At 42.4% G+C, this 12,153-nt stretch overlaps 1 protein-coding gene across 1 annotated transcript in view; it reads right to left on the reverse strand.

The window, feature by feature from the left end:
- LOC121614425 (low-density lipoprotein receptor-related protein 8-like) overlaps positions 1-12,153 on the reverse strand; it is a 73,826-nt gene that overhangs the window by 33,052 nt on the left and 28,621 nt on the right. The window contains exon 4 of the mRNA XM_041948272.1: positions 5,188-5,316. Within this exon, the coding sequence (XP_041804206.1) occupies positions 5,188-5,316 (129 nt within the window). The remainder of the gene's footprint in view (positions 1-5,187; positions 5,317-12,153) is intronic.

Here is a 12,153-nt window from a genome sequence, read left to right on the forward strand (position 1 = left end):
GATGAAGGGAAAGACATCCAGGTCGTGTGTACACACGCAAAAACAGAATCGTTTATTTTTTATCTGTACATGCACAAATATCTCTGAGCACATCAGTCACTGTCTGTGCAGCTTAATGTCCTCTCAGCTTCCTCTAGATATTCATAGATTTAAACTCAGGGGACAGTCAGACCTGTCCGCTCTGCTCAGAGAGCTGAGGTCCACTGCAGCAAGGTCACTGGAACACACACACATACACGCACACACACACGCACACACACACGCACGCACACGCACACACACAGAGTAGTGCTTTCGTCCTTTCTGAGCACATTATATTCACTTATATTAGTTATATGGAGACTTACCCCAAGCTTAACCTAATTTTTCACCGTAAAGTTTATGTCCCCATAATGAAGGTGAGTCCCCACAGTGCGACTGTGTAAACACATCCATGTCCCCACAACGTTGGCAATACATTAAATCCACGTATGTACACGCAACATCCACTACAGACAAACCTAGAGGAGAAACACACACACTCACTCACACTGCCTGCCAGTTCAGACGGGTCACTCTAGCTCACCAGGGAAATAGCTCAGTGGCTGACCTTTCCTGTGATGCCACACACACACATTACAGAGGAAACGCAGCTGTAATAGAGAAGAAACAACTCTCATCTACAGTAACAATCAGCAGAGGGTAATAGAGGACAAGATGGGAGTCGAAGTGAAGGGAGTTTTTTAACCTCCCCTCTGATATCATTACTGGCTGTAACTGTGGACCAATGCGGGAGGGCAAAGGAGACACGGAATGAGTGCTGAGGCCTTTAAATAAATGAGCAAAAATGAAATTAAGAAGAAATGTTGTCAGTGGAAGTAAACTGTGTGAAAGCTTCATCGCTGGGGATGCTCAGTATCAGCAAGGTCAGTTTCACGACAGGGGCTGGGAGACAGCTGTGATGAGTGCAGGAGGTACGTAATTGTTTGCCTCATACCATCCAAGCAGCTTTAAATATTCAGAAAGAAAGCAAGCCGAAATACAACCTCACGGAACAATAACATGCACACATCATGCTGTCAACGCAAGCTGACACTTAGTGCAACTGCAAAGACATGAGAAAACACACGAATCCAGAAAGGCTCAGCCAGCGGACAGGCGGGCTCAGGAGAGATGCCCGGTGAGTTAGTGCACATTAGACTCCACATCGCTGAGGGTTGAGGACAGTTCAACTTTCTGACGGAGTCTCCTTACTGCGGCTTAATGTAATGTTGATCAGAGAAAGCTTCCTCTGGTGAGGGCTAGATTCTACTCAATACATAATTCAACACGGGGATGACTCAATTAGCAGGATGCCTCTGCAAGATTTGCTTTTTCATGTCTGCAGCAGGCTATGCACTCTGTAAATTTCTACTAATAGCACAGCGTGCTGGGGCTAACTGGGTATCTACGAGCTCTGTCAGTTTTGGGAGTGCAAATTCTACTCACATTCGGGTAAATAAAAGTGAAAGTGTAAAGTGAGTTCGAATGTTTTCCTCGCAGTAAGTGGGACAACAAGGAGCAGGCTCACGCTGACGGTGCTTTCACAACTCGTTGGTTTCGGTGCAGTTCCCACCAAATCTGGTGTGTTTGGTTGGTTTATTTGGGCTGGGGTAGGCGCCAGCCCAAATAAACTCTGGTGTGACACATGTTTGTGCTGTGAATACAAAGAGGACCTGGTATTAAACAGGCCCCAGGCTAAATAATTAAAGACCGTAGTATCGATTAGCTCTGACGCTATGGGTTCTGCTGTCGGTACTTGAGACTGAAGACATCAGTCTATGACACATTCTCCAGGAAAGAGATCACTCTCTCTCTGAGCCTGTTTTAAGTGTGAGGGGCAGGGGCCTGTTCTCTCTGCCTCTCTCTCTCTGCCTCTCTCTCTCTGTCTCCCTCTCTCTCTCTCTCACACACACACACACACACACACACACACACACACACACACACACACACACACACACAGACTGACAATGCTCTTAATGCTCTTAAGAGAAAGAGAGAACCAATTGCTTAAAAGTCTGGCAAAGTCTAGCACCAGTACATCACGTGCAGGCAGAGAAATACACAGTTTTTGATCGCTTAGGTCATAGCTCATCTCTCGTTGTCCACACAGAGCTCACTCCACTATACAAAGATGAGTTAATGATTAGCAGTAACTTTTAGCCAGCTGATTGTTCACCTATAAATATTGGTCCGTTCAGAAATTCACAGTTTCAGGGTGCTCAGAGAAGCCTCTGGACGGAGACGTCATGTCGAACATTACAGGCTGTCAGTAACATTTTGGCAGTGTAGTTGCTCATCTCTCAATGGCTAAACTAAACACATTTATGCATTTCTTCTGTCGATCATTAAACGTGTAAAGAAATCAATACTCAACTAAACATTAAAGCTGTTATTGTGTCATGAGCGTGGGCAGCTCATCATTAAAAGTTGAGAAAAACAGAACAAAAAGTAGTGACACTCCGACACTTGGACCACATTACACTGTGGTAGAAACGACCTCATCAGTTTTTCATCGTTCATCATTATTTCTGACCAGCTGCAAGGACAACAAATAGATCTGATGACCAACTATGACCTGAACACCAGAGAGAATAAACTGAGCCACAAGGTGCAGTGATGCGTGCGAAGGAATCTTCTGTTACTCGACTACATTCTACATTCTGACTATTGGACGAGTATATCAATTTATGCTTCAATATTTGGAATTAACTACACCCAAAGATAATGTGCAGCTACATTTGCAGCCTCACTCACTGAGGTCTGCAGCTGAGCCTTCGCTGGCAGGCAGGAACAAAATGCAATTGGATACATAAAACAGCTTTCTTGTCAATTTTGTAAGACTGCTGCTGCATCATTTTACACATCTTCATTCATTCATCTTCTCCCTCTAAACCCAAACATACAGAGAGTTAATGCTGCTTTGAAGTAAATTCTTCATCTGCCTCTGTGCCAACAGCTAGCCCCTCAGCGAACAGACACACCGAGATATACTCAGCCCAATTGGTCATTTCTACCACTTCTCCCTCGCCTCACTGCATGACTGTAAATGTGAACGATCTAAAGCCTTCAGTCTGCAGCACTTAGGAGGAATACTGCACGCAGTGTTTTTGCCACATAAGGCAATTATCATCCGTGGCCAGCTCTAACTGTGAACTATCACTTCTTTTAAGTTTCACACAGGTTGTGTGTCATTTACGACGCTGTTAACCGTACAGGGCACTCCCCAGTGAGAACGGTGGTTTGACAAGTCTGCACAACATAAGATTCTGCAAAAGAGCAATGATTTAAATGCAAACACTTTTCTATTGTTTATTCCTATGATAGCCAGGCATGGTGAGTGCAGTATGAGTAAGATCTGGTTAAGTTTAGCCATTAAAACACTCATAAAAGCTCAAATATGGTAAAAATCCTTGTTATTGTTAAATACTGAAAGAAAGCTGTGCTAATTCTAATATGAGATGAGGTGGGAAATTGGACAAACAATTAACCTTAAGTTAACCTCACTTTTTTCATACAGCTATATGAACATCAGACTACTTCCTGCTTTGGCATGACCATAAAACGTAATGCAGCAATGTCCAGTATGACCATTGCTCAGGTCACTGGGCTGGACCATAAGTATAACACTGAAGAATCAATGCTTGCTGCCTTCAGATTGATCTGCAGCGAGGCTACATTTAAAATCTTCTTCGTTTAGACTTCATCTATCAGGCAGGCACTGGGCCTGATCAATCATCAGATAAACTGGCCCGGGCAGCACTTAACAGGCCTAATTTGCACTGTGCTGCACTGGATTCAACTCCTCCTTCCCGGTCACACTGGACGCCGTTTACCTCTGGAGGGATTTTGGCCTTTGACTGGGTGGGCGACAGCCTGCTGCCTGCCCTCATGTCACTACTGAGAGGCTTAAGACCGCCGCATCAATACAGACATTAGAATGAAAAAAGGATTAGCACAGGCTACACTGGGTCTCAATGGACAGCGCAGTGAAAAGCCATCTAAGCTAGGAAGGCATTAGATCTAAAGTCAATGGAATCACTGCCACTGGCTTTAGGGTGAGCGTGGGGGGTGAAGGGGAGTTATTGACGGCCACTTGCAGGCTGATCGGGCAAAAAATATCTTCAGTGCATGACACATTAAAAGCTTTGTGTCAGGTATCTTTCAAGGAGAAGAGAGGAGATATCAAATCAAGAAGACAGTTTCTCTGATTTATGTTTCCATTTTATGCCAAATTGATTTGGCTTCTTCTCTAAAAAAAGAAACCCAAAATTTAGTGTATTCTTAGCAAATAAACATGTATTGCTGAGACACCAGCCAGTCACAATCTCAACACCCACGCAAACAACGACACAGGGAGCAGATGCCTGTAAAACCAAACAACATCATTCATATAGGATAATAAGGAGGTGCCTTTTTTCTCTTCCTCTGTGCATTTGCTGCCATGTGCCATTTTGCACAATCTTCAAAGTCTAAACGCCACACCCCCTACAGCACTGTTGCCTCAATCAATTTTTTCTGACGTGACGGGAAAAGGAGGCGAGAGAGAAAAGAAGAAGCCGATTCTTCACGCCGCCTCAGAAGTAGGGCAAGGATAGTCCCCGCAGGGGGCGGGGGGTGGGGGCAGCGCATGGTTGAGTTGTTCGATTGGCTGGGGAAGAGGTGATGTCATTTTTGATGGTTCTGAGGGCCCTGCAGTGGAAAGGCTAAAGACTCGAGGTTCAAAATGCGATGACAGAAACATCAACAGGAAGCTGCAGATATCTGATAGTCCACACCAAAAATCATATCATATCAAAGGGGACTTTGTTGTTGAGTGCAGCTGGCTTAAAACTCAAACCTCACTTCAAATCCCTCTAATTACACAGAGTGTTCCCTGCTGCGCTTTAATGTCTCAAGCCTCTGGATGGTACGTGAGATCAGAAAGGATGAGAGCCAATAAAATACAAAAAAGGACAAATCTGAGCATTATTCTTTTTCTCTGAGCCTCATCTTGTCATTCACCTCTCCACATCAGCCATTGCCACTGTTTGAATTGAAACCCGCTCTTGAAACGCCGTTAGCTGTGAAAAATGCCGGTAAACCAGCAGAAAGAATGACTCCTGCACTTATATGAGGTTATTTCCGTCACGGGAGAGAACTGAGAGCCGACTCTGACAAACTCACCAGAAGCGCAGTCTTCCTCGTCCGCCCCGTTCTCGCAATCCTTTTCACCGTCACATCTCCATGACAACGAGACACACTTGTTGGTGGATCCCCCACAGTCAAATTTCTCTGGGGGACACGTCTGTTTGCCTGTGGGCAGAGATAAAAGAGATAGGGAGATTACTGCGGTGGGTTTGTGGTCCCATAAAGGGACATCTACAAGACACTGCTGGACTTGATTTCTATCGCCCCCACGATGCAGTTAAAACTCATCCAGAACTTCACCACTTCGCCAATTGATTTTACTGTCTGGACTGCCTCTAAAGAGACATGCAGAAAGATCATGAAATACAGCAAATGCACAGTTGGCTGTAAAGCAAAAGAACAACTCAGCCCCCCTCCTCCTTTTCCTGCCAATCTGCTCTAGTTGGCACAGGGAAGGTTTGATCCAGATTACACTGCGTTTAATATGAATCATGTTGTTAATTATACATCTTTGCTTACAGTGCAGCCTTAAGCCTCCTGGAATGAATTCAAAGGGTCAGCCTACGTGGCCAATCATTTATCTTTCTGATGATGTTATTTTTCTGATATATTATAATTAAGAACAATGGTTCCCAACCTTCTTTTGCCAGACTTTATTTCAACCATTTATCCAGTACTTTAAGCTATTTCAAACACTAATGTTTAAAATAGCTATTAAATAGCTGCTAAGCTAACTATTTCAACCATTTATCTATTACTTTAAGCTAACTATTTGAACTGTTTACTCATTTCAGCTTTAGCTTTTTCGCTTCCTAACTAGCATTCACACATTTTAAATAGCAACAATCGCAATATTTTTTTCATAAAATTGTAGTTTCTATTTTTTTCAATCAGTTGAGCTCTACTCTACCATGTTTCAACATAGGCTTATCCATGGCAACTGCAGAAGTATTGGAATGATTGAGACTTTGACCACCCTCTGCAGCTGCATAGAGCTAAGGTTAGCCTTGGAGACCTTTCAATGGTCATGTTTTCTTTTTTTCAATGAGCTCAGTGAGAAAGCCTTCTTACAGCTGACAAACAGTACTGTAAGAAGGTAATTTGTGGCGTGATGAATGAGAATACACTCCATAATGAATGTCATTCATGAGGATCTGACACAGTCTCTGATGCTGTCACGAGCAATGTTAGGTATAAACTGTTGTGGGTAATTGGACCAGACAGGGACACGGTCTGCCAAACCATCTTCCTGAGCAAAGCACTGCTGTTTCTATGGATTACATTTGTTACAACACTGCACTAAGGTTAAAACTGAATTCCTTGTCCCATAGTAAATTCAATATCCAGCAGATTTTAATTATTAAATGAGTTACTGTACATATACCATGACAATTGCATGGCTAATTTAAATTACAGAGTGCATTGTAGCTTGTTTTTCCTTTTTTATATTCATTTGCATGTTTTATTTAACTTACAACAGTGCTATCACAGATTAAATCATCTATGCGATAAGTATGAAGTGCAATGCTTATATGGCATAGTTTTTTTTTTTTTTTTCCCTAAGTCGGAGTAATTACGCTAATTTACCTTGTAAAAGATTTGCATATTTGCTGCCATGGCCACCAGATATTCATTTAGCCTTTTTAAAAATATTTTCATTGATTGGTTTCTGACCAAGATGCAATACAAAATATCAATGTTCCCATGATGGCACAAAAATCTAAAGCACAATGGTTTTTACATGCCATAAACACATACTTTATAAGGAGTTTTGAAAGGTCCAGTGTGCAGGATTTAGGGCGATCTTTTTGCACAAATGTAGGAATTTAATATTCACAACTAAGAATTACATTAGTGTATTATCACCTGAAAATAAGAATCGCTATGTTTTTACCTTAGAATGAGCTCTTTTTATCGTCAGAGGGAGAGGGTCCTTTTCCACAATGTTGCATCGCCATATTTCTACAGCAGCCCAGAGCAGATGAAGCAAACACTGGACCTAGAGAGGGCCTTTTGTGTTTTTCACATTTTTTCATGCTTTTAGCAGTCACCATAGAGGAGGATGAGGCGAGGCAGTGATGTTGCACACTGGACCTCTAAAGTTTGTTGAAAACTAGACTTGTCAGTGCTCACTGGCGGACAAAGCATGCAATGGCTACGCTATTTTTAAAGTAGCTCACCATTTTGCTATAGTGTCAGTGTAGATACAGACAAGAAACATACAGTGGGGTGCGAGAGAGGGGTACAACATACAATTAGGGTCCCCAGCTGGAATCGAACGAGGATATGTTCTGCATCTGTACTGCTAGGCCTCGGGGGTGCATTACATTACATTCACTTGGCAGATGTTTGTGTCAGAACTGACTAACAAGAACTAGATGTCACCAAAATTGGAAGTGCACCCCCAAATAAACAGCTAAAAGCCTGTTACAGTACTACATTGCATTTTTGATTTGCTTAATTTGTTTTTTTAAAAATTAGAAGCAAGTGCTAGCATGGCAGATAAAGTCTGAAAAAGTGGTGGTTTTATTATGCCTGCGGCAAAAGATGGGCCGTGACTCTGCCGTCCTATCTTCACTCGAGAGTTCACTCCACCACTGTGGACTCAGAACAGAAAAGAGCCTTGACCGAGATGAGGGATCACAGGGTCCTCAGAGTGACAGCATGGCCAATCATGCAGCAGCAAAGGAGCACACTGGTTGGACCAGAGTGTGGGGTTTAATCATGGCTTTGAGGTAGGATGGAGCAGTTACTTCTACCGCCCTGTAGATCAGCAGCAGAGTCTTGAACTGGACGGGAGCTGCAGCAGGGAGCCGGTGTAGTGAAGGGAGAAGACGAGTGGTTTGCACTGTTTTGTTTTGTCTTATTACTGATTAGCCAACATATAAATCAATACAGATCTGCAATAAGCTAATACTGGCTGATTCATCGGTCCGCTAACCGCCATTAGATTTCGTCCAAGTATGAAGGCACGTTTTCTTCAGCCCCTCACTGTGTGCGGCTGTTCTCGCAGCATGGAGGGGTGACAGGAGAGGGGAGGCTGGAGAGGCAGCTGGTGCCTGGGGAGAACGAGCAGTGAGAACGGCTGATGCAGCCAGGCCCTGACCCCCCCCACACAGACACACACTGGACACTGCAGTACTCGTAGGCTTTTTCCTCACTTCAGGCTCAGAGAACATACTATCACTCTGCTTACTGAGTGGTGACATCTGCCTACAATCATTTTTCAGTCCACAAATAGTAGTTGTGATCAAACTGCAGTGTTATGTCCTTGGACAACAGCTTACTGTTATTTGCCATTTGTCACTCAACATTCTTGACAGTTGGACACTGAAATATTGTGCTGCACAATGCTCTGCTGTGACACTGGACAGTGGGTAAACCACAGTAAGGAATACGTGGAGTGATATGGAGGGCAGCTAACCTCTGTCACTTCCCTCATGGCTTATATACATGGCCGAGTTATAAAAGTGATATTTAATTTCTTCTCTTTCACTTTCACGTGTAAGGAAGTTTGGAAAGTGTATAGCCAAGGCACAAAACTATCAAGTTAAGAAGTGTGACAGTCTTTGATGTTGCCTGGCTGTGATATGTTTTCCACTTCTTTTCAGATACGGCTGTCAACCGCGTCAAGTGAGCAAACAAGCTTAATGAAGACAGAAGAAACGAAAGCGGGAAAGGAATGATTAGCCAAAAAGAATGATTACAACTGAGTAATGTCTGGAAACCAAATGACAGACTGGCTGGTCAGGGAGGAAATACAGAAAACATCTCTTAGAAATGCCTGAGATGAAAGAGACGAGGAGGTGGAATCTTTGAGAGAGGAAATTACATGGTGTCTGAATGAATTCGAACTAATGCAGGTCCAACGAGGACATGGTAGAAAACACGAAGCAGACAGAGACAATGAAAGAAAGGGTGACAGAGAGAGCACAGCAGAGACAAGAGAAATACAGAGGGTAGCTTTAGCGAGTCCATAAGAAGGGAGTCACGCCGAGAGCAAGATACTTTATGAAGGGGGAAATGAAGAGACAAACTGCTGCGTGACCTTTCCGATTTTTCTCCCAAAGCAAAATCAAAGCCATCCATACCAAGTGGAAAGAGATGAGGGATGAGGAAAGGCAGGCAGAGAGCACACTTGAGCAGAATCTGAATTCCCCAAGCCGAGAGCGAGCTGTCCTGTCCTTTTAACTGATGACTCTTTAATGAAGCGTGAGCTCTGTTCCTCCCAAATACAAACAAAGGAAGCAAACTTCACGACGACGAAGTCGTGGTACCTCGCTGCTCCTCGGGACAGCTACTGATGAGTGAGACCTCAGATTTTATAAAGACACAGATAATGGGTCTTTGCTTGAGAAGGAGGCAACATAATGAAAGCCAATTACTCACAGACTAACTGACTGTCTGGCTGTTGTTTATCGTCTGAGTGAAAAATGAGGATTCATCTCCGCTGTGGCGTTTTGGCAGAAGATCTGTTTAGACTTAATCACCTTTTACAGACCCAAGGCAGTGTTCATCTCAACACAAACAGTGTAATAGTTTTTTTAATTTGATCATCACAGTTGACCTTGTTATTGCTTAGACCCTTTTACCCTAAACGTGGCTTTCAATGAAGAAGTGTAGAAACGCTTCAGTTTGTCAGCACTCACTAGGCATGGGGTAATGGTGTGATACAGGGGGCCTAATAAGCACTGTGGAGCTGAAAACCACGTTAAACTGATCTGATATTATGAGCTGCAGCTTCATAATAAATGTAACACGACACTGCAGCATGACATACAGTTCCCAAAGTAACAATTTGCAGCCTATTGATATAAATTAACGACTATTTTGCTGCTTCCAACTGCTAATAGATGTTGTACAGTGATGATTCATCTTACAGCCACCTCATGACAGCGTTTACATGTGAAAGTGTGCGCTCAGCAAATTGTGGCAGCCTGATTTGTCGTTATAGCTGGTTCCAGTTTGCATTGCACGCTACTGTTACTGTTACACTTAAAATCATCAAAGAGTAGGCCTGGACCTCTCTTCCAACTTCCAGAACTAAAAGACTTTGAGGCCCGTGTGGCTATGTGCATGCTCCTAAGCATGTACACCTGTGTATGTGAATGCCCGTGTCCTGATGGTGAAGGCGTTATCTCGGCCTGTTTGCCTCAGAGCCAAAAAGGCACAAAACGCTGTGAGTCATACTCAGATTCACTGCTTCATTACACCGGGTTAGCGTGGCCATGTCCTCCTCTCTGAATTATAGATCTGGTACAGCGGAGAACACTTGCAGCTTGGAAACTACAAGATGGAAAATTGTTATTTCCAGCAAATTGCATTAGCACGTAATGTACTGTGGCATGCACCTCTGCTTAATATCAAGTGCTGTATCTGAGCTTCCTGAGTGTGACTTCATCAGCTGCATGAAGGCAGACTAATATGTTGTCAGTATGTGGGTCTACCACAGGGCGAACACATATTCACCACCATTCACAGTAAAGAGCAGAGAGACAGTTCAGAAGAGCCCAGTTAATGGATTTAAACCCAGGATTTTCTTACTGTTTGGCCACAGCCTTCAGTACTGAGCCACCAAGTCTCACTTCTTTTTACTGCATAGTTACTACTTAGGATTTAATCTTTATTAGGTTACTGTCCAAACTTTATTGTCATCGTGAGCTGCAATCAATCAACTAATCTATACATCGACGGACAAAATATAAATCAGCAACTATTTTGAAAATACATTTATTGTTAAAATAATTTTTCATGCAAAAATGCCAAAATAAACCTGTTCCAGCTTCTCAAATGTGAGGATTGGATGCTTTTTTGTCTTATACAATTACAATTTGGGTTATTGACACTAAAGGTCGTCTTTAGGAGACGGTGATATACATTCTTCACTATTTTATGACAGTTTTCAAGACGTACTACTTCTTAAATAATTGAGAAAATAATTGACGGATAAAGAAACCAATCACTTGACACACTCCACTATTAGTTACTGTTAATTGTTGTGTATAATATCCCCCCTCTTTATCACTACCAACCCTAATTTTTTGTGGGATCATAGCCTTTTCCAAAACAAAAGCTAAAGAATCATCGTTTGTCTTGATCATCTCGCTGCATTCCTCTTTAAGTCATGGGCTGACAAAACTGAAGACGTGTCGCCAATAGAAACATCAAATGATGTTTTGGAGAACAAACACATTTTAACTGTTGATGCAGAGCAACAAACTGAAACTCACTGCAGGTGAAGTGCACCTGTTTCCTCTTCTGAACTCTATTACATGAAGTGTTTATGGAACAAAGAAAATAATACTAATGAATTACAGCATTATCCTCCAAATGTCAGACTCAGCCAGTAACAGTAACTTGGAAAAGAGTCAGGTTCTGAAGGTAAATCTATTTTCTTGTGACGCATCAACAATTTACTATGGAATAAAGTATCAAAGCAGCAGCAGAAGAGTCAACACAAAAACAACACAGACTATATGTAAGAGCCACACAGAAAATGTACTATACTTCCATACAGTGCGTTCAGTGTATGTGTGTTTGCCTATTGTTATTAGTGTTGACATAAACAGACTACAGTAAATGTACTTGCAGTTCTCTCATAGCACCTGTAGTACTGTAACAAAACACACACAGAACTGTAGCATCCAGTAAATTCAATCCAAACATCTTTACAAAGAAAATAGTCCCCATTATAAAGTCAATAGAAAAACAGGATTTATTATTTCATTCTAAAAGTTCAATGACGTTTGAAGCTCAATATCTGCAAAGAGGTTTATAGAAGAAAGTTCAGAGAAATATCTATAATCCACTTCAATTACATAACACTTAAAAGACCAAACGGCAAACACAGTAAGGTGGATTTAAAAAAGGAAAGTTGCGTCTGTCTGAATGGTGCACACTTTCCAAATATGCACCAGTTCAGGGTTATGTGCTCATATTATGAATGAATCCTCGAGAAAGATGAAACACTGTGAAGTTCCCTCACGCCTGTCAACTTCGAGA

Source organism: Chelmon rostratus, chromosome 12 (assembly GCF_017976325.1).
Source record: "Chelmon rostratus isolate fCheRos1 chromosome 12, fCheRos1.pri, whole genome shotgun sequence".
Taxonomy (NCBI): domain Eukaryota; kingdom Metazoa; phylum Chordata; class Actinopteri; order Chaetodontiformes; family Chaetodontidae; genus Chelmon; species Chelmon rostratus.